The sequence below is a fragment of the Mycteria americana genome, chromosome 7 (assembly GCF_035582795.1).
Source record: "Mycteria americana isolate JAX WOST 10 ecotype Jacksonville Zoo and Gardens chromosome 7, USCA_MyAme_1.0, whole genome shotgun sequence".
Lineage (NCBI taxonomy): Eukaryota > Metazoa > Chordata > Aves > Ciconiiformes > Ciconiidae > Mycteria > Mycteria americana.
The window spans coordinates 50517809-50544125 of NC_134371.1; the positions used below are offsets into that span (position 1 = coordinate 50517809).

Consider the following 26317-nt stretch of genomic DNA (forward strand, 5'->3'; position numbering starts at 1 on the left):
ATACTGTAAATCACTGGTTAAATGATCTGCTGTATTTTATGTCTTCCCATGCCCTATGGAAATGTGGATATATGAATTTTATTTTTGTTGAAAATGCAGCATAGCCTTATAGTTTTCACGATATGCTTTTTTCTATCAATATCTTGTATGCTTTGTGGTTTGCACTTGTAGGCTTCTCTTTAAGAGTGTTTTCCTAGTATAATGAAACGTAGCTGAAAAATCAGTCATCTTCTACATTCATACCGAACTCTGACTTCCACACACATATGAATACCTTACTAAATTTAATTGAAAATCTAGTTCAATTGTACAGACATTTAGAATGTCAGCGTACCTCTACCTTACCTAGAACATTAATGTTTTGTTGTGTGTAATTTTAGGATTATATGCCATTCCAATCAATATTCATTAATGCTTTTCAAAATGATATTGAGAACAATCAACTTTGGCAACAAACAGCTGCAGCTCTCCAGTCTAACAAATTTGTGCAGGTAAGCTTAAAGAAAAATACCAAGATATTGTTTAGGGTTTTTTAAAAGTTTTGTAACAGCACAGATTTTTCAAAAGAACAAACTTGCAGCCTATAAGTCTTTTATGTACTCTATTAATGTTTCCTATCTAGCCTCTTCTCGGAAGGAAAAATGAGTTGGATAGACAAAGGAAAGATATCAAGGAGCTTTGGCAGCGAGAACAGAAAAAAATGGTTGGTATTTCTTTCATATCTAACAGTGTTCAATCTAAAATTCTTCAAAAGGACAAAACTTTCAAACTAGGCTTATGCACTTAAATTCACATGTAGAATCTACAGGGCTTATTGGATGTAGTATGTAACTGTCAGTTTCATGACATATTGTATTTGTAAGATGTTATCTTTCTATGACTATGTACTTTGAACTGCGGTGTACAGACCTGTGTGTAACAGCCTCTTTAAACATCACATTAAACAACTGGAAAATTAAAATCATTAATTCTTTTGCTTTTTTCTTTTGTTGCATTCTGCAGCAAGAGCTGGAAGCTGCTCTAAGAAAAGCGAAGTTGCTACATACACAGCGTCAAGATGAGTATGAAAAGGCAAAATCCTGCACTGCGCGTGCCGAGGAGGAACATCTTAGCTCAAGTGGAAGCTTTGTGAAAGATTTCAGCAAGCAACTGGAAAAAAAACGAAGGCTAGAAGAGGAAGCTCTTCAAAAAGTAAGAGGTTTTGTTCCTTGCTTTTAAAGTTAAGCCTACACTGGTTTTACTCATGCTTTCCCAATGGGAGCATTTAAGCAAGTGTTCTATTCATAATTCTTAATTTTCATCGTGCAATGCTGTTCGGGGCCTTTATCCTAAATGGGAATCTCCAGTTACAAGCATCTTGTGTGGATTTTTTCTTGCTTCTAGTGTCAAGGCCTGTAGTCCCGTCAACCCTTTATACTTGTGTTTTCTCTAGGCTGAAGAGGCCAATGAACACTATAAAGCAAGCATGGCAGAGGTTGAAGAAAAAAGAAATGATTTGGAAAGCTTTAAAAGTGATGTCTTAACACAGCTTCGGGAACTTATTTACCAGTGTGATCTTACTCTTAAAGCTGTAAGCATGCTTTTTAAAATATGTTTGGCACAGATATATAAGTATTTTAAGACTAAGAGAAGGCCCCATCTGTAGTGTTAACTGCTTCAAATAGAAAGTTTTCAAAGGACAGAGGTGAAGCCAATAGGAAAAGAAGGAAAACTTTTAATTATGTTTGTGGTATTCCCTTTCTGTTAGGAGTTTAAAAAAAAAAAAAAAAGGGGGAGGGTGTTATACATGTCTTCAATGTTTTGGGGTTTTTTTATGAGCTGTTGCTTTGCAAGAACCCTGACTACACAATTCTTGTAAAATCTCTCTAAGAATATTGATGGCAGTAGTGTTACTCTGTTGCTTAAGAGTACAGCTCCCATTCCCATTATTTTCATTAGTGCGTTGGCAAAGATGTTTGGCTCAAGCACAGAATGGACATTAACATGCTGCAGCATGGAGCCTGCTAATCTTGATGACAGTCTTAATTACTACAGGATCCATTGTGACTAATTCAATGTATTAATTTAATGTGTGTAAATAAGCAAAGGATTGTCAAAACAGTATATCTACATACATAGTTTTTAAAAAAGCTTTAAGAGCGCATTATGCCAATAGATGAGACAAAGACAATTTAATGCTGGGGCAGGGGAGGAAAATAAAAACCCAGACAAACACACACCCTGTCCCCAAGCAACCCCAAAACCAACCCATACGACCAGTAGAAAGCTTAGACAAACTTGTCAGTTCAAGTATAGCTAAATTGTGAGCTACTTTGCAACCCCAAAGCTGAAGAAGCAGCCATGCAGTGTCCCCTTCCCTGGTCTCTGTCTTGTGATAAAATATTTCAGAAGTTTTATGTAATTTGACAAAGAAAGTGTCCAGTTAATCTGTTCTGTTGGGATGAGGAGTTTTGTCCATTTCTTATCTCAAGGTGATATGGAGCTCATCTGGGTTTGGCACTCCAATGACTTCATCATTGTAGTGGTCACTAAAATTCCCTCCATAGCATGAAAAATACCTTTTTGGGAGCAAAAAACCTTGCTGTTTATCTTGATCAGCCCAAAGTGGGAAGCCACTGGAACTGCCTTTGCTACCTGGAGGATTCAATAACCCAGAGGGAAGAGGAATACTAGTATCTATACTACAGATGAAGTTTTTGCAGTTGACTTTCAGGAATCTTGCACAAAGTCCATCCCTACGATTGTTACTATTTTCTAGAATTTTTCTAGTCTTATTGTTTACATAATTTTCTGTTGGGATATTAATTTGGGTTGAGCAAAGTGCAAGTGAAATATCTAGTAAATGATCTACAAATACTGAAATTTTTTTCTCCCAACAGGCAACAGTTAACCTGTTCCAGCTGCAGCATGCTCAGGTTGTATCTCTTCCAGTGAACTACCAGTCCCTCTGTGAGAGTGCCAAACTCTATGACCCTGGTCAGCGGTATTCGGAGTTTGTGAAAAGTTTGCCAAAGGAAGGTGTTCCTATGGAATCAGGTTCTTTTGAAACGCAGAGTTCCCAAGTTGATGGGTGAGTCCCAAACGACAGGTGGCATTTGCTTGGTTTAGAATTAAATGGTAGGCACATGTGTTTAACAGTAAAAGAACATTTTTGGAGGAATTAAATGAATCCTGGTGTTTTACCATTCTTTATCATTCTCTCTTTCTTTGACTCATCTTTTTGTAGATTTTATGTGATGTTGACATTAAAACCTGACTTTAAATTCCGAAGCAGAAAGTAATTTTGTGTAATAAGACTTGCTAAAACATTGACAATTGTTGTGCAAGAATTGACTTGTTAATATTTTAATGTAGATACTGGTTAATATGAAAAATGTAAATTTTGAACTCTGTAGTGTGGTGTAGCAGTAGTGTTTGGTAATCAGTTTAGAAAGTCTGAGGAGGTAGTCTTCCTCTTCTGCAGGCCTTGCTACTACAGTACCTTCTTTCATACTGTTTACATTTGGCAACTTTTTGGCAGGAAGTGTTGCTTGATTTCTGTCTCATGCTGTGTGACTAAAAAAATTTGAGAGTCCACATGTCCCTATGTTATAACTTAATCATTTTTTCCAACCTGTGTGAAATGGCAGTTTTTACTGTTAATCTATTAAAGATAGAGCTAATGTGGAAGTAAAGGCTACGAGACAAAAAGACAACGCCTGGTGTCAGTATGCCAAATGCTTTTCCACCTTTAACTTCTTGTAAAATAGTTGCCTTGGCACTAAAGCACGAGAATATCCATTCCAATCTGTGTGTTTCACAGTTCTACAGGAAAGTGTCGTCATCGTCTTTCAAAAGGAAACTAAATACAAAAAACCTAACGCTTGAGTCAGAATTCTACCAACAAAAGCCAGGAAATTCAAAGTTAAAGCTGAGATTCTTAGTTCTTGTCTGTAAATTTCCTGCCTTTTAAGACTGATTTAGGCTATACTCATAAACTTTGACTTAAGGGGATTTAACTATGCAGCTCCCTGAGAAACTGATGACCATGAAATTTCAAACTCTGTGTGTGCTCTCACAGCTATTTGCTGCTTAAGATTTATAGGAGTGTGCTTTTTCTCCTCCCCTCTCCCCACCTTTTCTTTTCTTTGACATGGCCTTGTGATTCTTCATGTACTTGAAGTGATGATTTGTATTGTTTAGGTCTGCATTTATTTAAGGGACAGTAGCTTGGACAAATGCAAATTTTAATGGTTTTAAGTCTTTATTTCCTTCAGCTGGCTAGGGTAGAACTGATTAAGGAACAGCTTCCTGACTGCTAAACTTGGCTAGCAGGCCATTTTGTCCACAGGGTGCTTTAGCATTTTACATTAATTACTGTTAACAGTTTTCTGTCCTTATCTTGAGAGCAGATTTTCACAATGGACTGACTATAAGCTCTCTGGCAGCTTCAACTATTTTCTGTGCTTTTAAAGCACAGCGTTTTAATGCCTACATATTTATAGGTGGATGGTCCTGATGTCTGGGCAGAGAATCTTTTGGAGGAAAGCACAAAAGTAGGATGCAATAGCCTCTGAATTAATCTGATCTTTAGATGAACAGATTTGCTGTCTCTTTTCTTTTTTTTTTTTTTTTTTTCCAAAGTCTGCAAAATAAGGGTCATAATACCTTGCAGGGATGTGGAAAAGCTGATTTACAGTAGCGGGGGGAGAAACACTGGGAAATTGCACATATTTAATTAAAAATAAATTGCCACCCTTTTTTTTTTTTTTTTTTTAATTTGGGCTTTAATAATTACATGTCAAATATGTATGTTCATGAACAGCAATTAAATGAAGCATTTGTAGTGCTCAGGGATAAAAAAATACATTGCTTTTCATTTAATTCTATTGTATTCACTCTTCAAATGACTTTCTTCTTTCTGAAGGGTTTTTAATAAGCAATCAGCCAACAGTGTCCATACGTCACATGGTAACTTATCTCAGTGTTCAGGAGATTTTCCTGCTCAGACGTTAGATGATGTGGGAAGCCCAATTTATCATCGTTCACAAAAGATTGGAGAGAAGAGATCTTCCAGCAGCACAGATATCCAAGGTAGTTCTTCTGTATTTCATCCGGAGTTCAGTCTCTAAATAAAAATACCAGGAAAAAAAACAGGTGCTTGATGTCTCACTGTCAGAAATGTAGCACTGAAGGGGTTAAAAAATGTATTTTTAAGTTCAAAGCCTATGAAAACAGTTGTGTACTTGAGTATAAGGACAAATGGAAAACTGTCTGTGTGTATACCTAGTTTCTTTACAAGAAAGGTGAGGTGCAATTCAGACAGCAAGTACTGTCAAGCTCAGTGTACTAAACTATTTCAATTAACTTTAGCAATTTAAAATCCATTGATTTTGTAAATACTAGGTTGATTTCAAGTCTTTCACAAAAGCACAACTGTCAAGTTTCTGAAATTCATTTTCTTACATCCTGAGGCTTTTACAGGAATATATGCTGTGGGGTTTTTTTTCACTATTTTGCATGTTTGTGTAACTTTTGCAATATTTTCCTATTTTGAATATAATCACAGTTAGTCTTTAAATGAAAAGAATGTAATTTTGTCCTTGTCATTTGGAATTTGCGGATTTTCTTTTCAAAAGCAATGCGAGGGCCACCACCGTTCAGATCATGGTCAGTTGGCAACCAGAGTGGAGGAATGTGCAGTGATTCTGAAAGCGCAGGAGGAAGCAGTGAGTCACGATCCATGGATTCTCCATCTGCTAGCCCAGGTACAGCTACACTCACTGCTATACTAATTTGAAGTCTTTTTTTTTGGACTGTTTTACATAAATGAAGACATTGCTGTTAGTTTAGCAAGTGTTGGACAGAGCCTATAATGAAAATGAGCAGTTGGGTGGAACTGATACTTACAGCTTCCTGAAAATTTTTCTCATCTGCTAGGGGATTTTAAAAGACGACTTCCCCGAACACCTTCCACTGGTACTATGTCATCTGCAGATGATCTTGATGAAAGAGAGCCACCATCTCCTTCAGACTGTGGTAATGTTGTTTCCATACTGAAGTCCCCAGAAGATGCTTTTTGTTGTAGAGTGTGGCTTTTCTTTTTAATGTGCTTAAGAAAAGTACATTAACAAGGCTGTGACTACCAACAGCATTATTTTTCGATACAGTGTGCATCCACTTGAGGTTGAGAGCTGAAGAATAATGTTCAAGTTGTTTTAATGAAGCGGTGCAGAATTGTCTTCATACATTTAGATTAACTATATGGGCAGTCTTTGAACATTTCTAGTGTCTTCACCCTCCTGAGGTAAACATAAATGATCCACTAACCATTCCCTCCAGACATTTGCATTTAAAATTAGCTGCATGGCACTGAGGTATTTAAGATTACTTCTGAACTTTGAAGTGAAATGCACAGATACGGAGAGTTGGTAATTGGCAAATTGGAAAAAAATGGATCCAAATGTTTAGGGTAATAATGGAGATTTTACCTTTTTCAACTTAGATAAGCAAGTTTGGCAATGTCTGTCCCAGACTTGACCATTTCTAATATTCAAATGAATTTTGACTGTATAAAGACAATGTTGTCACAGGTACTGAAACCTGAATAACTGGATTATCAGAAATAGTTCTATGGGATGTCTGCAGTACTTACAAACTAGTTCGGAAATATTTGTGGCACTTGCTCAGTAAAGCCTTTAGGAAATTCTTCAGTTAGTCCTTATTTCCTAAATGTATACTTTGCCTTCTAGGAATGAGCCTGTGGTTAACAATACTAATTTAGATTCAGATTTAAAGCATGGCAACGTGTTAATGAATGGAAATTTTCACTTGGAGAGTGGTGGTGTTTAATCAATACTTGAGTTTTTAAGAAGCTTTCTAGGCAATTAACTGTATGCGTTTAAGTTTTTTATCTGTAAAACAAAGTATTTTGGTTCACAGAGTTTGATAACATTTTAAGTAAGTTGCTTGGAAAAAATTGGTCACAAAAAGCAGCAGTTGCTATTTTGTTTTAGAATCCTCTAGAAAATATTTTTATGTTATCATAGGAGACTGAGAATCAGTGATTCTTTTTTACTTTGAGTTCTGCTGTGAGTGTGTGTTAATTCTTCCCTGCTGCAAAGTATTCTTTAAGTATTTCAGAAACACTACAGGCCAAACCATAATGTCATCTTTCATCCTTTAGTACAGGATTTGGAAATATATAGAATGAAACTTTCATGAATAGTTGCCTGAACTGCAGGGCAGTTGGAATTAAATGTCCTAATATTTTCACATGCCATTAATGGAGAAGAAAACTGAAATACTTAAAAACGCAAAACTTATTGATTGAGTCCACTTTTATGTAAGATGATTTGATAGTTAATGTGTCTGTTATGTACACTGTAACATCGTTTTGCTTCCTTGTGATTGAAATGTTTTTTATTACTTTGATAGTTGCTATTACTGTGTTCTGCAGCACGGTTTTAAAAAATCAGAATAAACACCCTATCCCAATAGTAGATATTAGAATGACTGTAACAGAGAAACTCTCTCCAGGTTTAAATGATCTGACATCTGAAACTGCAAATTCTCCAGGACCTTTTAGAAACGCTAATATGTCCAAAGCAGCACAAACACACAAACTACGGAAGCTGAGAGCTCCATCTAAATGCAGAGAATGCGACAGCTTAGTGGTATTTCACGGAGCTGAATGTGAGGAGGTAAGTTGAAAAGTAGTTTAAATTGCTGCTTGGGATTTATGTAAAGTCAGGAGTTTTGGAAACTTGCATTATTTTTCTGTATAAAAAGACTTTGTGGCTTATAGAATCATCATGAATTCAAAGCAAAAGCACAACAGACTAATAAATCTTTCCTTTTGCTCACATATGGGGTGACAAACAGCAGAGATATTTCTTATGGTGTCAGATTGTATCAAACCATGTGCTTTTTTTTCCTCCCCTGTAGTGTTCACTTGCATGCCATAAAAAATGTTTAGAGACTTTAGCTATTCAATGTGGGCACAAAAAACTTCATGGAAGGCTTCACTTGTTTGGAGTGGAATTTGCCCAAGCTGCTAAAAATGTTCCCGATGGCATTCCTTTCATCATCAAAAAGTGTACATCAGAAATTGAAAGCAGAGCGCTGAATGTCAAGGTATGCTCAAGTTTGTTTATAAAACTTAAGTACGAACAATCTTTTTAACATCTTAAGAGGGTTTTTTTAATGCTGTAACGTTGATATCATCTGTGTTTTACACACGTCTTTTAAATTTAAAATAGTTGTGCTGGTCTTTTAATTTCAGGGCATCTATCGTGTGAATGGAGCCAAATCAAGAGTTGAAAAGCTTTGTCAAGCTTTTGAAAATGGAAAGGATTTGGTCGAGCTCTCAGAACTCTATGCACATGATATCAGCAATGTTCTCAAGTTGTATCTCCGCCAGGTATGTACTTGAGAGGTCAGATGGAAAACCAAAGCAGCATAGTATATTTCTTCAGTACAAGAGGAAAAACCCTTTTCAGCAGTCCTGCAGCAGAAGATTAAGTGAGTGCCTTGTATATTTGCAGTAGGCTTCTTTATTTTCACATGGAGCCTGTGACAGCGGCAGGGAAAGCTGTGAGATTGCTCACTGCTGGTATTACAATCTGTATTCCACATGGGCATAATGTCTCTTTAAATATTAGTACCATAGGCAGAACAAGGTTTTGTTTATCCATTTGTAGTGAAGCTTTAATATCTAAAACCTCTCCAGTTACTGAATTTGCCTGTCTTATGTGAAGTTTAAAACATTCCCATATTCCTGCCTCTTCACACAGACAATGCTAATGTATTGCTGTTAATACATGCTAACAAAAATTTCATGAAACACTCATGGTCATGATGATGTGTTCATTATGGAGGAATCATCCATCTTTTTTTTTTTTTCAAAAAGGAGCTTTAAAGCTTCATGATTGAGTTTTCCAAAACAGTTTCAGTATGTATCTGAAAAAATGAGGCTGGGGTGTTGCCCAGTGAAATTACTGAGTCACTCTGAAGACTTGTTAACCCTGAAAGGAATAATCCTTAGCGGCATGGTCCTGTCCTCTTGCTTACACTGGCTGTCAGAGATGAGCATTCCAATCCTATGATCATCACCATTAAGTTAAGTGCTTTTGAAAAATTACTAAGATATACTCTGCCTATTTATTAGAGTAAAAAGGTAGTGTATTATATGCATTATACTGGGGTACCAGTTTGAGGCACTGTGCTGTATTTTGAATAGGGCTCATAATTAAAAAGTCAAAGAACATGTTTTCTTCTGGTCTTGTTGCTTCTTTTGTAGCTGATGTGTTGGTGTGTTTTTTAGGTAAACCTCATTTTAAATACAGGAACAGTGCTAGAAACATGCAGTTAAGACATTTTTAGACAGAATCCTGAGTTAAACCTTATTTGAGACTAATTATTAAAACTAATTATTTTGAGTTTTATCTAGTCTTCCTACTTTTTGCTTTTATCTAAGCTGGGGCAATGCAAATAGCCAGGTCAGGTTGGAGGTTTTTGTGTCTTTTTTTTTTTTTTGTAATTTTTTTTATTATTAACATTCATTTTCATACTGACAGAATACTTAAATCACAATTAAAAATTAATGTTACGTGGCCTAAAATCCAATTTTAAAAAATGGAATATGGACTAAATTTGATACCACATGTAATATACTATGAAAGACTGGAAAAATGAATAACTGCTCTATTATCATGGTATTTGTGCGTATGCAACGTGACACCCTCCCTCATAGCACTCCCTTTCTTGAAATCTGTACCTGTATTGATAAATGCTCAGTCTTGAAGCTATTGTAGGAAAGGGCTAGCAAAAGACTTCTGGAGAAAGGTGTAGGGAGCAGTGTTTTTGTTACCTGGGACTGGATTTGACAAATTGTGGTTCGAGCTAATGAACAAGGATTAAACAATGTCATCATCTAAGAAAAGATGCTAGACCAGACAAAGTTGAAGAAAACAAGGAAGGAAACAGAGAAGTTAAAATTCAGGCTTGAGTATGTTTCTGAAATGTTCGTATCTCTTCAGCTTCCAGAACCCTTGATTTTGTTTCGGCTTTACAATGAGTTCATTGGACTTGCAAAAGAAAGCCAGAATGTTAATGAGGAATTGGATGCTAAACAAGCTAGCCCCAAATCAAAGACAAGACAGTCAATCTGTATTGAACTGAATAGGATCATCATTAAAATTAAAGATCTTCTGAAACAACTACCTGTACCAAACTATAACACTCTTCAGTACCTTATTGGACACCTTCACAGGTGAGAAACTTTAAATGCAAATTGATGTTGAAAAATAAACTGCCGCATGCTGCGTACTAGGAAACTCTTGTACCCTTTTGATGACTGTAGAGGAAGAATTCACATATGCCTTAGAAGACATTGTTCTGTTGCTGTTTCTTTTTCCAATGTAATGAACTCTCAGGTTATGAAATGGAAAGAAAGGAGGAAGAGCTGAGCTCCATTATTCTTGATTCTCTGCTAGCATTGGGGCCAGCAAGTGGTAACTAGTGACAGCTGTAGGGACCTAAGTGTGATTTAAATCAGGATATGACCTAGACAGGACAGTGATTTAGTGGCTCTGAATGGAAAATTGAAACTTGTATGATGTCTCTTAGTAACCATTTTCCAGTTACATTTCACTTACTTGTCCTCCAAATGCTGGATTGTGTGATGATATGTGATGAGGATGTACCAAGCTGATGACTACCAATAAAAATGGGTAATATTGGGCCACAGCTATATTATTACTTAGAATCAGAGAGACATTTTTTCCCCAACTCCAGAAATACCAAATAGCCACAAATAACACTAACCATTCTGCCTGAACACCAAACCCACCTTCAGTTTTTTATTGTCTTTTAGCCTGTGTAGACATTATATTTCAATATCTAAAATCTTTCTGAAGTAGTAAAACCCTCTAACTCTTGGGGTTTGGGGTGTTTTTCCCTCTTTATGCAGGGTTACAGAACAGTCTGATGAAAACAAAATGTCAGCCAGCAACCTTGGCATAATATTTGGCCCAACTCTGATCAGGCCACGTCAAACAGATGCTACCGTTTCTTTGTCATCACTTGTGGATTACCCTTATCAGGCCCGGGTAGTGGAGCTGCTCATAACATACTATGAAAAGATATTTGATGTTTCATTGAAACCACTTCAGAGCACATCTCAGTCTGAAGAAACTGCCATTACGGTCAGAGTTGCTTTATCAGCAGAAGAGAGGGAGCCACAGCAGCAGAGGAAGTCATTTGTTGCTGTAAAGGAAGTGAGTGACTTTTCTTGTCCTGCTGCAATGCTACCTGTGCCATCTTAACTTCTGTGTCAAATGCTGCAGCATTCCAGAGCGCACTTCTATTAAATCTTTGTGGGTTTTTTGTTAAAGAGTGCCTTTCCTCTTGAGTTCTCATTTACTTTTGCTCTGACTTTTGTTAACAGAATACTCTTATAGCTCCAAGTGAAAGCAGAGCTTCAGAAACAGCTGCATTGTTTTTGGAATTGAACAATAGCAAGAATACAAAAGAACAAGTAGATACATCTGTAACTGGTTAGTGCGCTTTTATTAAGTCTTGGGGTGGGTGAGTAAGCAGTCATGGATGCACCAGATTAAATTGAAGAGCTGCATGCACTATAGACAGAAGCAAGTGATAAAACCTGCCTATCACTGCTTGTTATACTGTTTATCTTTGTAAGAGGAACAGAGAATTAAATCTTTCTAAAGGCTTTCAAGAAACCTGTGTTTATGGAATCACAGCTAAAAGTATTTGGTAAGAGAATACAACAGTGTTTTGGTTTCTCCCTTTTAAAAAAAAAAAAAGATAATTTTGCTGTGACTGTGGATTTCTGAAATCCACTATAATGCTGCAAACCAATATCCAGCAATTAAGATGTTTTGACCATTGTTTTCCCCCAGAATGTGTATCATTGCCACTCGCTGGAACTAAACCAGAAGGCTCTGGGAAGAGTAATTCTCTGACAGAATCATCAGCTATCAGCATTTTGGATATTAATATTCCTGCTCCAAAAGAGCCAGGTTTGCTAACCTAACTATAAATCTTCTGTAAGATGATTTTTTTCTGTTTATCTACCTGTGCTACTGCAGTGGTTTGTTTTAATGTAGGTATGATTTCATCTACTTTATTTAGGAATAACTATACATGATCCCTTTTAATTATACTCGTTTTCAGCTGGTGTTACCAGTTCAGTCATGTCCTGTACATTAACAGTGCAACATTCTGAAACATATTAAAACTGAAAATATTCAGGGATACCAGGAAAGCACCAGCAAAAAAAAAAGTGCCGCATCTCTTTGCATATCTTCTCCTTAGTGTCTTCCTTGGTTATATCTGTACAGTATGTGTTTTACTGCTATTGAAATGCTAACATTTGGTTAAAGTAGGATACTCCTAGTATGTATACAAGGTATACCTAAAAACTGTTATCCTGTTAAAATACCAGCTGTCAAGGGATCATTAATAAAGTTCATATGATGTTGGCAAAAGTCTTCCTGAATTCTCTGTATATTTAGTGCAAAGATCCAGTCACATCTATTTGTGTGTTTCTAGGTGATGCTGCGAGTCCAGCTTCAGAGAGAGACAACGATTCATTTGTTTCTCTAGGTGAAGACAGCTGTAAAATTAACTTATTTCCTGCAAAACCTAACCGTCAGATTACCAAAGTTCCTTTGCGGGTTCCAAGGACAAAACCAGCTACTCGCCCTGTGAGCCTACCTGTAGACCGAATACTTCCTCCATGTGTTTTGAATGAAAGAAATTCACGAAATGCAGGAGCAGTAACTCCAGAGAAGCTTGGCAGAAGCCCTACTATTGAAGAAGTTTCAGAGGTGAAGGCACTCCCTGCTGTTAATACGTGCTGCAGACTTCCTTGTTACGACACCCAGATGCTGCGAAAAACTTGGGACAAGCAATATAAACAGTATGATATCACAGCAAGGACAGCAATGATTGTGACTAAGGTGTCCCAGGAGAACCAAGCACTTGAGAGTGGAACTGCAGGTGCCTTATCTTCATCATGCAGCATTGGTAACAATTCAGCTAATGCTAGTATTCCTAGTAAGCCATATTCTGTTTCTGTCAGGTCAGGAAGGACAGCAACAGAAGGGAATGGTCCTGATGCCAATCCTCTTGCTGCCTTCAGGGCACCAAGAACATTGCAACCACCTCCAGGGACATTTTATAAACCACCCTCTAACAAATCAAAACAAAATGAAGAGGGCTCTTTAGCAAAAGCTTGTGTACCAACCAGTGCTGTGCTTCACCAGGATAATACTGTGAAACTGGCTAGGAGCTCCGTACTTCCATCAGGTGATCCTGAACAAAACACAAATGAACAAAAAACTAGCTCAGAGGATATTCACCCCACAGATCTGAAGCCTACTTACCAGAGACTGAGACCAAAAAGGATCCAAGAACTGGAACACAGGGAAGCTCATTTTGTATAGGGTGCAAATTCCTCTTGGACTGTATCCAATTTGTTGATGTTGCCGGTGGAGGCTTCCCTTTGCCCCTTTATCCTTTGCCTTCCCTTGAGAATCCCACTTTTGTGCCATATTTGAGTTATTTTTATATATGCAGCATTTTAAAAAGGGGGTGGGGGGGTGGGGAATTGTGAAGGAAATAAATAAAACTTTTTGTAATTAAGTAGCTTTTCATAAAGATTTAATGCATCCCCAGTCTAGGATACAGCTAATGGGTTCCTTGAATAAGACACTGAGCTTCATTTCATTGTATGGAATGGAGTGCTTATTCATAGAGAAACTACTATTGCGTGTAGCAGTGAAAGGAGCCATTTTTCATAATAGACGTTATAATAAAAATGGAAGGCTTAATGTTCACTGTCTAAGCATAAACCAAAGCTTGTGCTTTGCTCTGTAAAAGCATTCGTTCAGTTTTCTAATCTGTGCAATTAAAGCTTTGCTCCTGAACAGACTTACAGACTGGCCAGCATGGCCCATAATTATGTATCATATGTGTATATTTTAGGCAGACATGGTTATCTGTTGCCAGTTTTCTATGTTGTCACTTTATTTTTTTTTTTTTTTTGTATAGCAAGGATGCACTTACTGAGCTTTACTGTTCAGAAGAAGCAATCAATCCACATTGGTTTCTTGTATAGCTTAGCGAGTGGGGCAAATGTGCACAGCCTGTTTCATTTGGATGCCCTTCTGGAGAGACTATCAGTTGCAGTGGTGCTGTCTTTCCCAGGTGAATGAAGAGGCAGTGATTTGCTTGCTATAGATCAGTTTCACCACTTAACCTGGTGTGACTGAAATGAAGAGCATTGTTTCCAAGTTTCAGTGAAAGAGCTGAAAATAACCAAAAATCTGCATTAGTAGGTGCATCTAATGGTTTTCACTTTGTATTAAATGGTTTTTATGTGTACAATGTGTTATATTTGCTTTAAAATATATTAACTTGTTAACATTTCAGTGACTCTATGGCTTCTATATCTGGATTTCTTCTAACTTATTAAAATACAGACATTTGGCCTTTGCAATAGTATAGTACTCTGCTGCATCTGTCTTCCGGGGATGGGGGGGCAGCATGCCTTTCTTAATGAGATTACAATTAGCTTGACCCTTTCTCACGTACTATAGAGTACAGTTATTTTAGCATGGTACTTTCTACTGATATAAGAACCAAGAGGACTCTCAGAGGACAGGAAAAGCAAAGAATCACTTTTCTGTTTTTACAACATAAAATATACTGGACTTTCCTCCTCCATTCCCTTTGCCTTCTTCCCAAAATATCCCAAATAAAATCCCATACTGCATTCAGTGGACGTAATCTGATTCTAGTTTCCAGAACAAAAGGTATTAAACTTGCAACACTGAACTTCTGATTCCTTGTCACATTTCCATGGAAGCTTGGCTTGCACTCTTGACAAAGGCCATGCTACCACTGGATGGTTCTGGCCATGCTAGGAGCTGTTTCTTTGGGGAGCTGCCTCATCTTACAGAAAAGCTGAAGATGCCAGATGCTGCTATCTGCCTAGACTGGTATTGTGAGTTGCGTAGTAAAACAAGAGGAGGGATAAAGGCTTCTTGACATAGATAGGAGTTTGTTCCACTTTGAGAATGGGGAGGGGGGGAACCCCATGGCACTGGTTAATGAGCAGAAATAGCATTAATGAAACATTACAAGTGTCATAGCAGAACCTCATAGCACAGCTGTGAAAGGATGGTGCTGATCAGTATAGATTAGGGCCACAAGATGGCAAATTAATTTGTGAACTACCATTAAATCTATTGTCTCGCTGTATTTTTTTATGTGTTTTAGTATATGTCTATCACTGAATACGCTAATGGCTTAAGAAACTGTAATAAAAACTGTTCATCTAGTTAGATGAAGGGTCTCCAGTACTCCCCAGGGCAGGCTGCTGAGATGGAGAATTACTGTAGCATATACTAACTAATCTGTGAGAAACAGACAAATGTTTCTTAACCAAGTCATAATACCAGTTACTACTGGTTGTTACCATATTGCTTTTTATGTACCATCTGCTTCCATGTTTTGCTAGTGTGAGAGGTTTCTGCTGTTTAAAATGTGCTTCAGGTCTTTGTTCGATGTTTCCCATAGCCAGGCAGCTATTGGCGGGCTCAGGCAGGAGCGGGGGAGCGCACTGCCCTTCCTCATGCCTGTGTATGTGGAAGAGTAGATGTCTCGTAAAACCACATTATTTTATGAAAAAACTATCACTTTTCAAAAGATGAATTATGCATGTCCGTGCTTCGTAATGTCTTTGACTCTTTATACAATACAAGTGAAGGAGACAAGTGCACTTATTTTGAAATGAAAGCCTTTGAAGTTTATTTAAGAGTTGTGACCCTGCTACCCAGTGTGGTGATGCTGCAGGAGGGGCTGTGGCATGGGGGCCAGAGGGTTCTTCCAGAACCTTCCTGCCAGACGAGGGGATGGAGCAGCCTGCGGGGGGCTGGGAGGCAGTGGCTTAAGGGCCAGTGTGGGACTTTTTAATTTGTAAATTTTTGTAAATGTTTGCACCTTGACGCCAAGGCTGTGTTTTGTTCGGGCTGGTACACTGAGGCCTTCCCCTCCGTGTGAGGAAGCACCTCAGCAGGCCCTGGGGAGCAGCAGTTGCCTCCGGCCTGCGCAGGACAGAAGCATGAGGAACCTGCCGCGGCAGAGGAGGGACGTGACTGGCCGCGGCAGCAGAGCTGTAAGCCTAGTGGAAAAGACTTTGGCTTTCTTTTTGACTGAAAATTTACTGATGGTCCCTATTGTTTCTTTCGGTTCTGATGCAGATTTCCCGAGGTCTTGTATTTGAAATGGCTTCACCCCGACTGAATCATAGTAATCCTACCCACCTGCCCCAGGTGACAGGGCTCTGGGTCATGCAAAGTGCCAGCACCCTGTGGCTTGCCCTCTGGGGAGGAAACCTTTCTGTGTCAGATTTGCTTGGTAATTGCGTTTTCTCAAGTCGTAATGCACTGCCTCATCCCCCTTGAAATAGGCAGAGTACCGACTTCCCTAAGTCCCTGACCTAATTAGTCATGACAGCTGTTTGTTTAGCAGGGCCCCTAATGCTACCAGAACTACTCTTCTGAGACCATCTTTTCAAATGCAGGGTTTGTTCAGATCTGAAGAAATAGTTTCAGAAATGCCAGCTTCCTAGTACAGACTTTATTGTGCTTGTGCTGATCATATTGGATATTTTGGAGGATTTTTAGTCAGCAGTCCTTAAACTTGCAGATTGAGCTGTTCTGTATCAAGCAGGGGATTAAAACAATCTCCTTACAATTGAGCAGTGTTATTCTGCAAGCGCTAACTGCATCTAAGATATGTGTTTCTTTGCAGCCAAGCTGAACATTCCTTCAGAAACCTTTCTCTTTCCCATAGCACAGCAGTGCTCACACATGAGGTAAGCTTTTGTGGTAAGTTTTTCCAGTTTTTGTATTGCTTCCATTTAAGAAGTCCTTGTTTTGCTTGCAAATCCATTAATTCTTTAGCTTCTGTAGTGTAGCAGAGGCCTAATTGAGTTCATCTGAAAACTGACACAAAATGCTCTGCGAAGGCAGTTAGTGCGTGTATGCTAATACTGGTAACTCAGTTCAGAGCAAGTTTGTACTCTAAGTGACTCCTCTACGTAACCACTGTGGTTCACAGTACAGAGTGGTCTCAGAGCACGCAAACTTGATTCTTTTTGCATGAGACTAAACTGGAACTTGTGCTTCTGCAGTGTACCTGATGTGCTGCAGCTAGTAATGCATGTTCAGTCCATGGGGCCAGACTGGAGCTCTTCTGAAGTAACCCCCAGACAAATAGTGTATGGGTGCTGAGTCCTCACTCTATAAATTGCTCTTATTGGGTCATCCTACTTGTCAATGTACACATAGACTTAATATGTTGGGGAAAATGGGACAAACCATTTCAACTTTCCGCTAGCAAAGTTCAGGGCAGGGGGGGTGTCTGATATTTACCAACAATGCTACTCTATATAAACACGTCAACATGGATATATTTCACAGGAGGATGCTTTGGAATCAAGCCTTTCTAAATAAAATGTTCTATCTGCATGCTCGTTTATCTTTGTAGAGAGAGAGGAGTTCTGTTTCTAATTCAGAGGTGTGTGGGATCCTTGAAAAGTATTTTCACTCACAGGTAGAAGAAAAAGGCATCCTAAATCTTCCAAAAATGTAAAAAGTTTGAGGAAGGTGAATGCTAGGAAAATCCTTGCTCCTCAGCCCCTATGCTGCTGGATGACAGAAGAGTGTCTACGTGAAGTAAACTGGATTATGCCGGAAGTAGAAAACATGCCTTCTGAATTTGCACTTGGTGTGCTTTGTGCTTGTTTAACCACAGATTGGGGTGATCAGCCCACTGCTGGGTTTGCACATGGACAGGATCTCTTTAAGATGCCACATCTCCCTGTGTTTGATATGTGGAGGACTCTGATTCTGATTGTCTTTGGTTCTTAGAAATACACCTTTCAAACAGAAGTTTCACTGGCCTTTTCTTAATTCTCTCTGATTTCCTGTAGTGCTCCCCTTGAGCCATACTTTGTGAATAATACAGCTTCCACCAGTTTCTGTGCACTCATTTCTTTGCAGATTGTTCTTTGCCATCTGTTCAAGTAGTACAACTCATTTCCTCACTTTCCATCTCCTTTCTTTAATTTTTTTTTTACTAGCAGCTGTATCAAGACATATCATTTGACCCCAGCTTGCCACAACTTCCCATTCTTGTCCTTCAGGTCACTCATCTATTTCATGGAGGGAGGCCTCTGAAACACGTTAGGAAAAATTTAAAAACCCTCAGCTTGGGTTTTCCCCGGCAGTTTAAGATAGCTGGGTGCAAAACTTACCTTAACTCAGAAAACCCCAGCCTGTGTATGTATAGTTTTCTCTAGACACACACACGCGCACACACACATAGGTGTATCTGTTTATCTATAATACATATACATGCACGCTCCTACAGTTGGCCTGGGCAAAATTGCGTTAGCATTAATTGTGTTAGCCTTCTAGTGAGGCTGTGTCTAGGGACATGCTCTTCTACATGTGCAAGAAAGAACATCTCACCAGTTAAGAAATTGTTTGGATGCTGGAAAGAATTATACCTGAAAATTAGAAGTGTTGGCCCATGAGCACACCCAGTACACACGAGAGTGCATATTTTCAAAGCTATCTTTTCAGGTAATTTTAAAATTCTATTAATTTTAGAGAAGTCTTTGCTTGTGTTGCTGGAGAGTTTACTAGGGATGTTTTTATAATTTGCTGGACAAATAGCATTTAACCAGATTTGACTTTGTAGTTAAAAGTCAGGAATAAGCCTGGAAATAAGAAAACTAATAAAATGCTGGTATTCAAAATAGCTGTTAAAACTATGGCATATGTAGGTGAGGGGATAACAGAACACACATACCTTATGACCCTATGCATTGCATGTGGGTATTCATGAATGTCCACAATGGGGAACTTTTATGTTACCAGATACCTATTGTAGGCATAATGGAAGAACTATGACCAAATCTCTGTTTCCACTTATTGCTTTCATTAGGTTCTGATACATTAATGGAATGCCTCCTTTTTTGCTGCTGCTGGCAACAAACTACAGATCATTAGGAAATCCTTAAGTGATAGTGAAAACTGTGGGTAGAGCTACCAGAGAAATTGTGCAGTGTGCTCCATAAGCTGAACTGTATTTTCCCCTCCCATGTGAACTGATAGGCCCCACATAAGCTTTCTCTGTTTACTTTCAAAGATCCCCCTCTTTACAAAGCAAAAATGGGTCACAGGCACAGCCGATGTAGTTGAACATAGAAAACAAATATACCCTACCATCATCCAACTGTGCTGTAAAAAATCTAATTAGGAGAGATTAGTTTAATCTGTTAGAGCTGTCTCTGTGTACATGTGGGCAGCAAAAAAAAGGATCCATTTTCTTAAAATAACTTGACTTAGCATCTCAGGGTTAAAATGTTTGTTTGCTGAATAAAAGTATTAAATTGTCTCATTTCCTTGGACATAGTCGTAGTCCTTAACCACAGTCTACAGCCAAGCAGCAGCAGCACTAGTTTCTCTACTTTGTACTGCCATTAATTAATCAGAGTGGACTTCCCTCTGTGGCTTTGTAAAGCCCTTTGTTTCTCTGTCAAGGTTGCAGCAGGGTGAGTCTCAGCTGTGATATGAACGTATGTCCAACAAATTAGATCAAAGCTACTTGTAAAAGAAGGGGTTGCCATGTCATCCTTTGTGAAGGAAGCCAAGTTAAAGTCAGTGGTTGAGGAAGCAAACCTGTGCAGAGGCTTAAAGGTCCTGAGATGGCGCTTGGAAGGAAGCAATGTGCTGAGTGAAGTGCTCTGCTGGCAGAGCTGCAGTGTGGTCTGGTGTAAACCTATCGATTGTTAAATTCAGTGAAATGCAGTTTCATGGAGAATTCTCAAAGGTCTCCCCAAAGCCCTGTGAAGGAGAAAGAAACTGGCAGACATTGCAACATCCTTTTTTATTTTTTTAAATAATGAAGGCTGGATTGGTGCTCAACTTCTACTTGGAAGAACAATCATAGTGAGGCAGTGAGGGAAGCTGTGATAATGCTTATACAGAGCCATTGCCTGGCATGTGCACTGGTGGCAGGTTTTGCTGCATTGCTGTCTCTTTCAACCCTTACAGATGAATTCAATGTTCACTCAGTGCTTTTTTGCTTCTGGATCTGACCATACTGCTGGGGGTAATTTATGTTGGAGATGTGAAATGAGCCATTTCATACTAATATGTAACTTGATTTAGTAAATATTAGTTGAAGTAGGACGGAGCTTGTTGAAAAGCTCTCTGAATGCATCTCCGGAGGTTTGAGTTTGAACACACATAAGGTCATGTTGTATTTAGCTTAATGTATTTCTATGTGAGCTTGCAGCTTGCTGACATTTTAGAAGTTTTAGAAAATACAAGACCGAAGATCAGATGAGAAGAATGCAAATTTTTTTTTCTCCTGTAGTGGTGTTGTGAAACAGTTACTTTTGTGTCTCGCTGTCTCTGTTCTTAGAGAGTGGTGGTCCATGAAGCAATGTACTGAACTACCTATATTTCTGCACACGCAGATGTTACAAGAACAAACTTCCCAGGCGTTTCAGAAGGGAAGTATAGCAACAGCAAGGACATTAATTTTGTCAGAATAATATGTGAAAATAAATGGGGTGAAAAAGAATCATCTTCTCCAGTTACTGCAGTCTGTTTTGTCTAGAAAGCCTAGAAGAAATTCCTGGTCTCTAAAACATTGTCTCCAATACAAAAAAATGCTTGTGCCACCTTCATGAAACAAATGGAGCTTAGAGAAAGTATTGAAAATCCCATGAACTAAGTTTTGAAGTAGTGAGAAAGACTTCTGTCTTCTCTAAAGCCATATCGGCAGATGTACAGTTGAAAGAATCTGCTAATAAAGTTACCAAGGATGGTACTTGTTTGTCATGATACTATTAAAGAATTTGAGAATTAATGAACACGTTGCACTGTTCTTAACCCTGATGGTAATGAGGAAGGCTGTGATATGTCAGTACCCCTGGAGCTCAGGCTCCTCAGAAAAAGCAGGAACATGCTGTAGTTAATGATTAAATTCAGAAGACAATGGCTTAAAGAAATATTCAGTTGAGAGAAATTCTTGATAGCTTTTGATAATAAGGTGTAATTGATATAGTATAAGCAGGGTAAGAGGACCCTTTGCTAACTGCTGTTGACAGTCTGGAGGCTGGGAATTTTCTAGTGAACCTCCAGGATGAAGTCAGGGAAGAGCTATTGTTGGTTGTTGGCAGCCAGTCAAAATATGAAACCTTACTCTACATGATGCCAATTTGCTTACCTCATTTCTAGGCCTCACTGTTACTCACCTCACATAAAGTAACATATAGAAATAGCAGATTCACTGCATGACTGTCTTCAGCCTCCTGTACTATCAGCTGAGAAATAAATGGTTACTGTCATTCCTAACCCAGACACCTTTTTGTGGTTCCAGCTGTAACACTAGAATATGTGCTGTCTAGCAAGAAGGTCTAGGTGATAAAAGCTGTCACCATATTTCCCTGCTGAAGCGCAAAAGCCAGAAAAAGAGTGAAGAAAAGGCCTTTTTTATTACTTCATTGTTTAAAGATATTTTTAACCCTTGGTTTTTTCTTCTGATGTTGTCCTGGAGGTTGTAAGATAGGACTGAACTTTGAGAAATTAGATTTTTTAAATGTAAAAATTAAATTAATCTCTTTCTACTGATTTTAAATCAATACTTAGATTTATTATACTGTGTATTAAAACTAGTGGTAATGACTGATGTAACCAATTACTTATTTCACTTTCTTGTCTTCTGTCAACAATATATGAGTTTTCTTTCTGAATGTATGCAGCAAATCGTTCTTCCATGTTACAGTATGAACTGCTAGAGAAAAAAATAAAGAGAAAAAATTAAAAAATAAATGCTATTTTTTATTTTCTTGAGTTGGGGCTTTGTAAGAGTCTTCCCACGCTTCAGTAGTATGCTGGTGATAGAACCAAGTTATTTTTGTTGGCCCTTATAGTCAGCCCCCTGGAAAGGAAATCAGTTCCTGCAAAAGGAAAGTTAACAAAACACAGATTTTCATATGCCATGGATGTAAGTCACATCCCTTGAGCATGTTGCCTTTAGGCAGAAAGCATTTGCCATTCTAAATAGTAACAGTCATAATTTGCATTAGCTTCACAATGAAAAACTGAATGAACCATTCATAAGTGTGGGGGACTTTTTCTGGTTTTAGGAGAGGGTTAATATCTATGTTAATAAACTTCACTTTTTTGGAAACTGAATTTCTTCTAGTGCCTGTGCTGTTTCTAATTGCAGCTGTCTCAAGCCACCACTGATTTTGTGAGCAGGGTGCTGCCTTTAAAGAATGAAGATAGATCTCCACCATGACTAATCACTCCAGAAGTTCATGTACCTCCTGAGCCCAAGTGAAGTTCTCAACACATTATTGCTAGGTACTATTTTTATCATGGTCCTATTCTGTTATTTTATTATAGTGTTTTGCTCTACTTTAAGTAGAGCTTGACTCTTAACTACACAATTCTATGTTAGTCTGAGTAATGCCCAGATAGGAAAGGGTATTTCAGGATTGAAAATTAATTATTCCTTATTTATTCTGTGCTGCTACAGAATCTGAGGCTTATCTGTCCAGTGTCTTCTGATTGCATTATTTAAGTTCTCTTTTTCCTACACTTTTGTGTCATGTTCACCTGTCTAATTCAGATTTCTAAGCAGTATAAGGTTAATACACTTTCTCACATCTGTGAAGCTGTTCCATTTAGGAAAGCAAGGTTCATTCCCTTTAGCTCCTAGTGAAAGTTTTATAAACAAAGCAGTCTGGGGAAATATAAATGTGTTCTTGTTCATCCTAAAATTAGAGGTGATTCTAAAGTGTGTCTGATGAGCAAAATAGAATCTTTCTTTAAGTTTTATATGTTGATTGCATTTCATGTATTAATGCCATAACTTAAATAGTTTGGTTTAGGCCAAAATGAAAAGTACTTTTAAGTTCGGACTCATTTAGCAGAATCTTAACCTTGGTAATCAATCTAAAGAGCAATGCCTTTGGCACTTGGTGCATATTAATTAGGTTGTCTGTCATTGAGTTGCTCCTCTTGTAAGGAATATCTCTCCCCATCACTATCAACAAATGTAACTAGCAAGGTTTAATGTAAAAAACCTTAAAGGTTAAATAACAAGCACAATCTGGATAACCTTACTGCCCTTTTTTTCCCCAAGGTTATTGGTTTTGGCTTCTTTACTACTTACATTTTTAGTCTCGTAAAAATAGCTAGACTTTCCAGACTAAATGCTAACAGCCATTTTATCTGGCAATCCTAATCCCGTTTATGTCCTTGCGCTACAAATTTTCTCACTAGTAGTAGTGAAAGTTACAGGGTGGTGCAGGTATGTCATACATAGCAAGAGATTTAGGAGCATGAGCTAAGACTCTCTGTACTACTAGAGAATCTCTCATTGAGATAGAAACTCTTAATGATGGATGGCTCAGTAAAGATCCAGGAAGAAGAGGAGAGGCCAGGCCATTGGCAGACTGCAGATTTTATGGCCTTGACATGAAGGCTTGAATTTCCTTTCACAGCTGTTGCAGAAAGATTGCAGTGTCCATCTGGGCTTTAGAGGAAGGTGAGAGGAGCTGGAACAAAACTGGCTCTTCCTCATTTGTTCAGCTGCAGGATTCATTCTTCAGAATAGCAGCAGGTTGGAGAGCCTTGGGTTATGCAAGAGTGTCAGAAAGCCATCTGACTGCCCATAGTTGGCAACTCTGTGAAGAGAACCTCGCTGGAAACTCCTGAGGAGTGGCAGGCATGCCACACTAATGGCAGCTGCAAGTTGGTGGCTGCTGGGAGCTGCCTGCAACCAAATATAGGACAGCTTTCCACGTGAGAATGTTCTTATGAGCCATCAGCCTGTTTACATGCGGAACTTGCTGCCATTAGTGAAACTGCAAAAATATTGTCTTTTGTTGATGATGCTCAGCTGATTTTTATTCCTGGGTCCTAAACCCTTCCAACAGCTAATCGCTCAGAAGTGCCCTGGATTGGGTAAATGTCTGAATAAGAACTAGATGTGCTTCTTCTCAATTTCTTAGTGAAGGAGAAAAAATTTTGAATGTTAGTGTCTAAATTTAGCCTTTTCTGTTTCCGGAGTACATTCAGCAATGAAATAATCAATATAGATTGGTTTCCTAGTGTCAGCTCTGTGAAAAAGAAATGTCTGTGTTCTGATACTTAGGCTTGCAAAATTGGCTTCTCTTACTACATGGTTGGTTGTCTTTTCGCACAAATACAGTGTAGCAAACTCTGGAAGGAATAGCATTTTGCCAATTTGATACAGAATTTCTTATTCCTCTGTATTCAGTTCTTTGGTCTCAGTGTCAAGGCTTCAATAATGTTTCCTCCGATAATGGTTTGAAATAGGCTTCAGATCCCATCAGTGTGAAGCTAGATCTCCCAAAACAAAACTGGTCCTCTTCTGCATGTCATGATGCATGTTTAGGATCCCAGTATTGTCTATACTATTAAGACCATTTTTCAACTTTCGGTGTTGGACAAAGTCACCAAGCTGTGGGTTAATTTTGTTCCCTTTAGCTTTTATCCACTCAAAGTGGGAGGCTGTTGCACCCCAAAAGTATATCTCTTCAAACCATCAAGTGTTAATCCATTTACTCTTTACAACAGCAGTGGTTTTTTATAGCTAGTCTCACTTCTTGTGGTGCTCTGTAACTTAAGCAATTAGAGTTGATGGACTGACGTTGAAAATTGCATGAAACTGTTGACCTACAAAATATGGAAAATGCTGCAGGTTTTGGCATAGTTGGTTTTGCATCGATATTCTTTCTGCAGAATTGTTGTTTTGTTATTTGATCCCCAATAAGGAGCACAGCCTATTCTAGCTAAGTTTGGCCTTAAATATCCTGCTCTAATATCTTCTATGCCACGTATGTCGGAAGAGATCTGCACATTCTATAGGATCCTTTTCCAGCAGGGTTAGTCAGTGCTGGCCACCTCCTCCCTGGCTGAGGTGTAAATTCCTTTTCAGTTCATAAAATGTGGACCTGAGATTATTTTCTGAAACAGTCAAATAATTATTACTGATTTTTATCTAATGCTTTGTTGACACATTGGGCCAAAATATTCTGACATGTTTTCCAAACCTTGTCTCTTAAAATCAGACAAAATCTCCTCCACTTAGTAGATTTTCCAGAAACAGAATTCTAGAAGAATAGTGGCAAGAGAGACTCAACAAATCATCTAATCCATGAGCAGTTTTACCTGTGTAAATCTTTAGAGGTTTGAGTAGTCTCCAGCAATGGAGGCCCCACAGCTCTCCCATGCAATCAGTTCTACTACTTCGCCATTCCGATCATTAGAAAGTGCTTTCCAATATCTGACTTCCATTTCCTTTTCCACACTCTTCCAGTTACAAACCATTCATGAAGAAACTACTCTTCAATCATTTAAATCCCATAAGGCAGCTCTAAATAGGAAGTTAATACAGGTAGCAAATTCAAATGGTTTGGTTGTGTTTTTAACAGGTTCCTATATCTGGTATTTAGATTTATATGTCAAATTATCTTTTTCCTTTTGAAGGTAAAAATTCATGGTGATTAAAATGAGTCATGAACCTAGAAAACAGAGCATACAATGGTTTAAATTCTGTTGTATCCCTACTAAAATGTAGTGGGAGTGCTGAATTTAAAAGGATAAAAATATGAGATCCTGTATTTTTTAGTAAAATGGCAACAAAATGGATTTGCCTTTACAAAATCTATTCCAGGCTGTGTTAATATACATTTATAGTGTCTGAATGGAAAACCTAATTCTGTCTTTACCATAATAGCTAAACAGTTTTATATAAACTAATGTCCAGTTGTAAATCCATCTTTTCTTGAAAAAAATATTTTGAAAGCACACGTTTAATCTGGTAAATGATGCAACAATTAACTGCTTTCATTACTTGCGAGTCCAAGTTAATAGCTGGATTCAATGTTAATGACTTTTTTCACTCGAAAGAGACGCTTTTCCTCTCTATTGTTTTTTGGCGCTGATAAATGTGTCACAAGAAACAGCCTCCAAACAAAGGAAAACCATGATTTTTCATGTATGATAGTGTATCAAGTGCAATATTAAACAGTGCAGACAATGAAAGAAACCGATCTCTGTGATAACATAATCTTAAAATAAGAACAGAAAACTGTTATTTTGCTCTGAGGTCTGTTTCAGCTGTCAGCTGAGAAATGGCAATGCATCCTTTGCCACAGGTTAACCAGAAGTGTTGATGCAGAAAA

At 38.2% G+C, this 26317-nt stretch overlaps 1 protein-coding gene across 7 annotated transcripts in view; it reads left to right on the forward strand.

Moving 5' to 3' along the window:
• Nucleotides 1–14433, forward strand: part of ARHGAP29 (Rho GTPase activating protein 29) — a 56766-nt gene extending 42333 nt beyond the window's left edge. For 4 of the 7 annotated variants that reach the window (XM_075508332.1, XM_075508331.1, XM_075508337.1 and 1 more), the window contains 16 exons: nucleotides 381–491; nucleotides 623–703; nucleotides 1003–1191; nucleotides 1433–1570; nucleotides 2880–3070; nucleotides 4907–5073; nucleotides 5619–5747; nucleotides 5920–6018; nucleotides 7519–7682; nucleotides 7927–8115; nucleotides 8264–8401; nucleotides 10020–10252; nucleotides 10952–11258; nucleotides 11429–11537; nucleotides 11904–12023; nucleotides 12556–14433. In XM_075508332.1, the coding sequence (XP_075364447.1) occupies nucleotides 381–491; nucleotides 623–703; nucleotides 1003–1191; nucleotides 1433–1570; nucleotides 2880–3070; nucleotides 4907–5073; nucleotides 5619–5747; nucleotides 5920–6018; nucleotides 7519–7682; nucleotides 7927–8115; nucleotides 8264–8401; nucleotides 10020–10252; nucleotides 10952–11258; nucleotides 11429–11537; nucleotides 11904–12023; nucleotides 12556–13451 (3261 nt within the window). In that variant the 3' untranslated portion in view covers nucleotides 13452–14433. The remainder of the gene's footprint in view (nucleotides 1–380; nucleotides 492–622; nucleotides 704–1002; nucleotides 1192–1432; nucleotides 1571–2879; nucleotides 3071–4906; nucleotides 5074–5618; nucleotides 5748–5919; nucleotides 6019–7518; nucleotides 7683–7926; nucleotides 8116–8263; nucleotides 8402–10019; nucleotides 10253–10951; nucleotides 11259–11428; nucleotides 11538–11903; nucleotides 12024–12555) is intronic. The other 3 variants (XM_075508336.1, XM_075508335.1, XM_075508334.1) reach the window with 3 other exon arrangements.
• Nucleotides 14434–26317: the final 11884 nt, after the last annotated feature.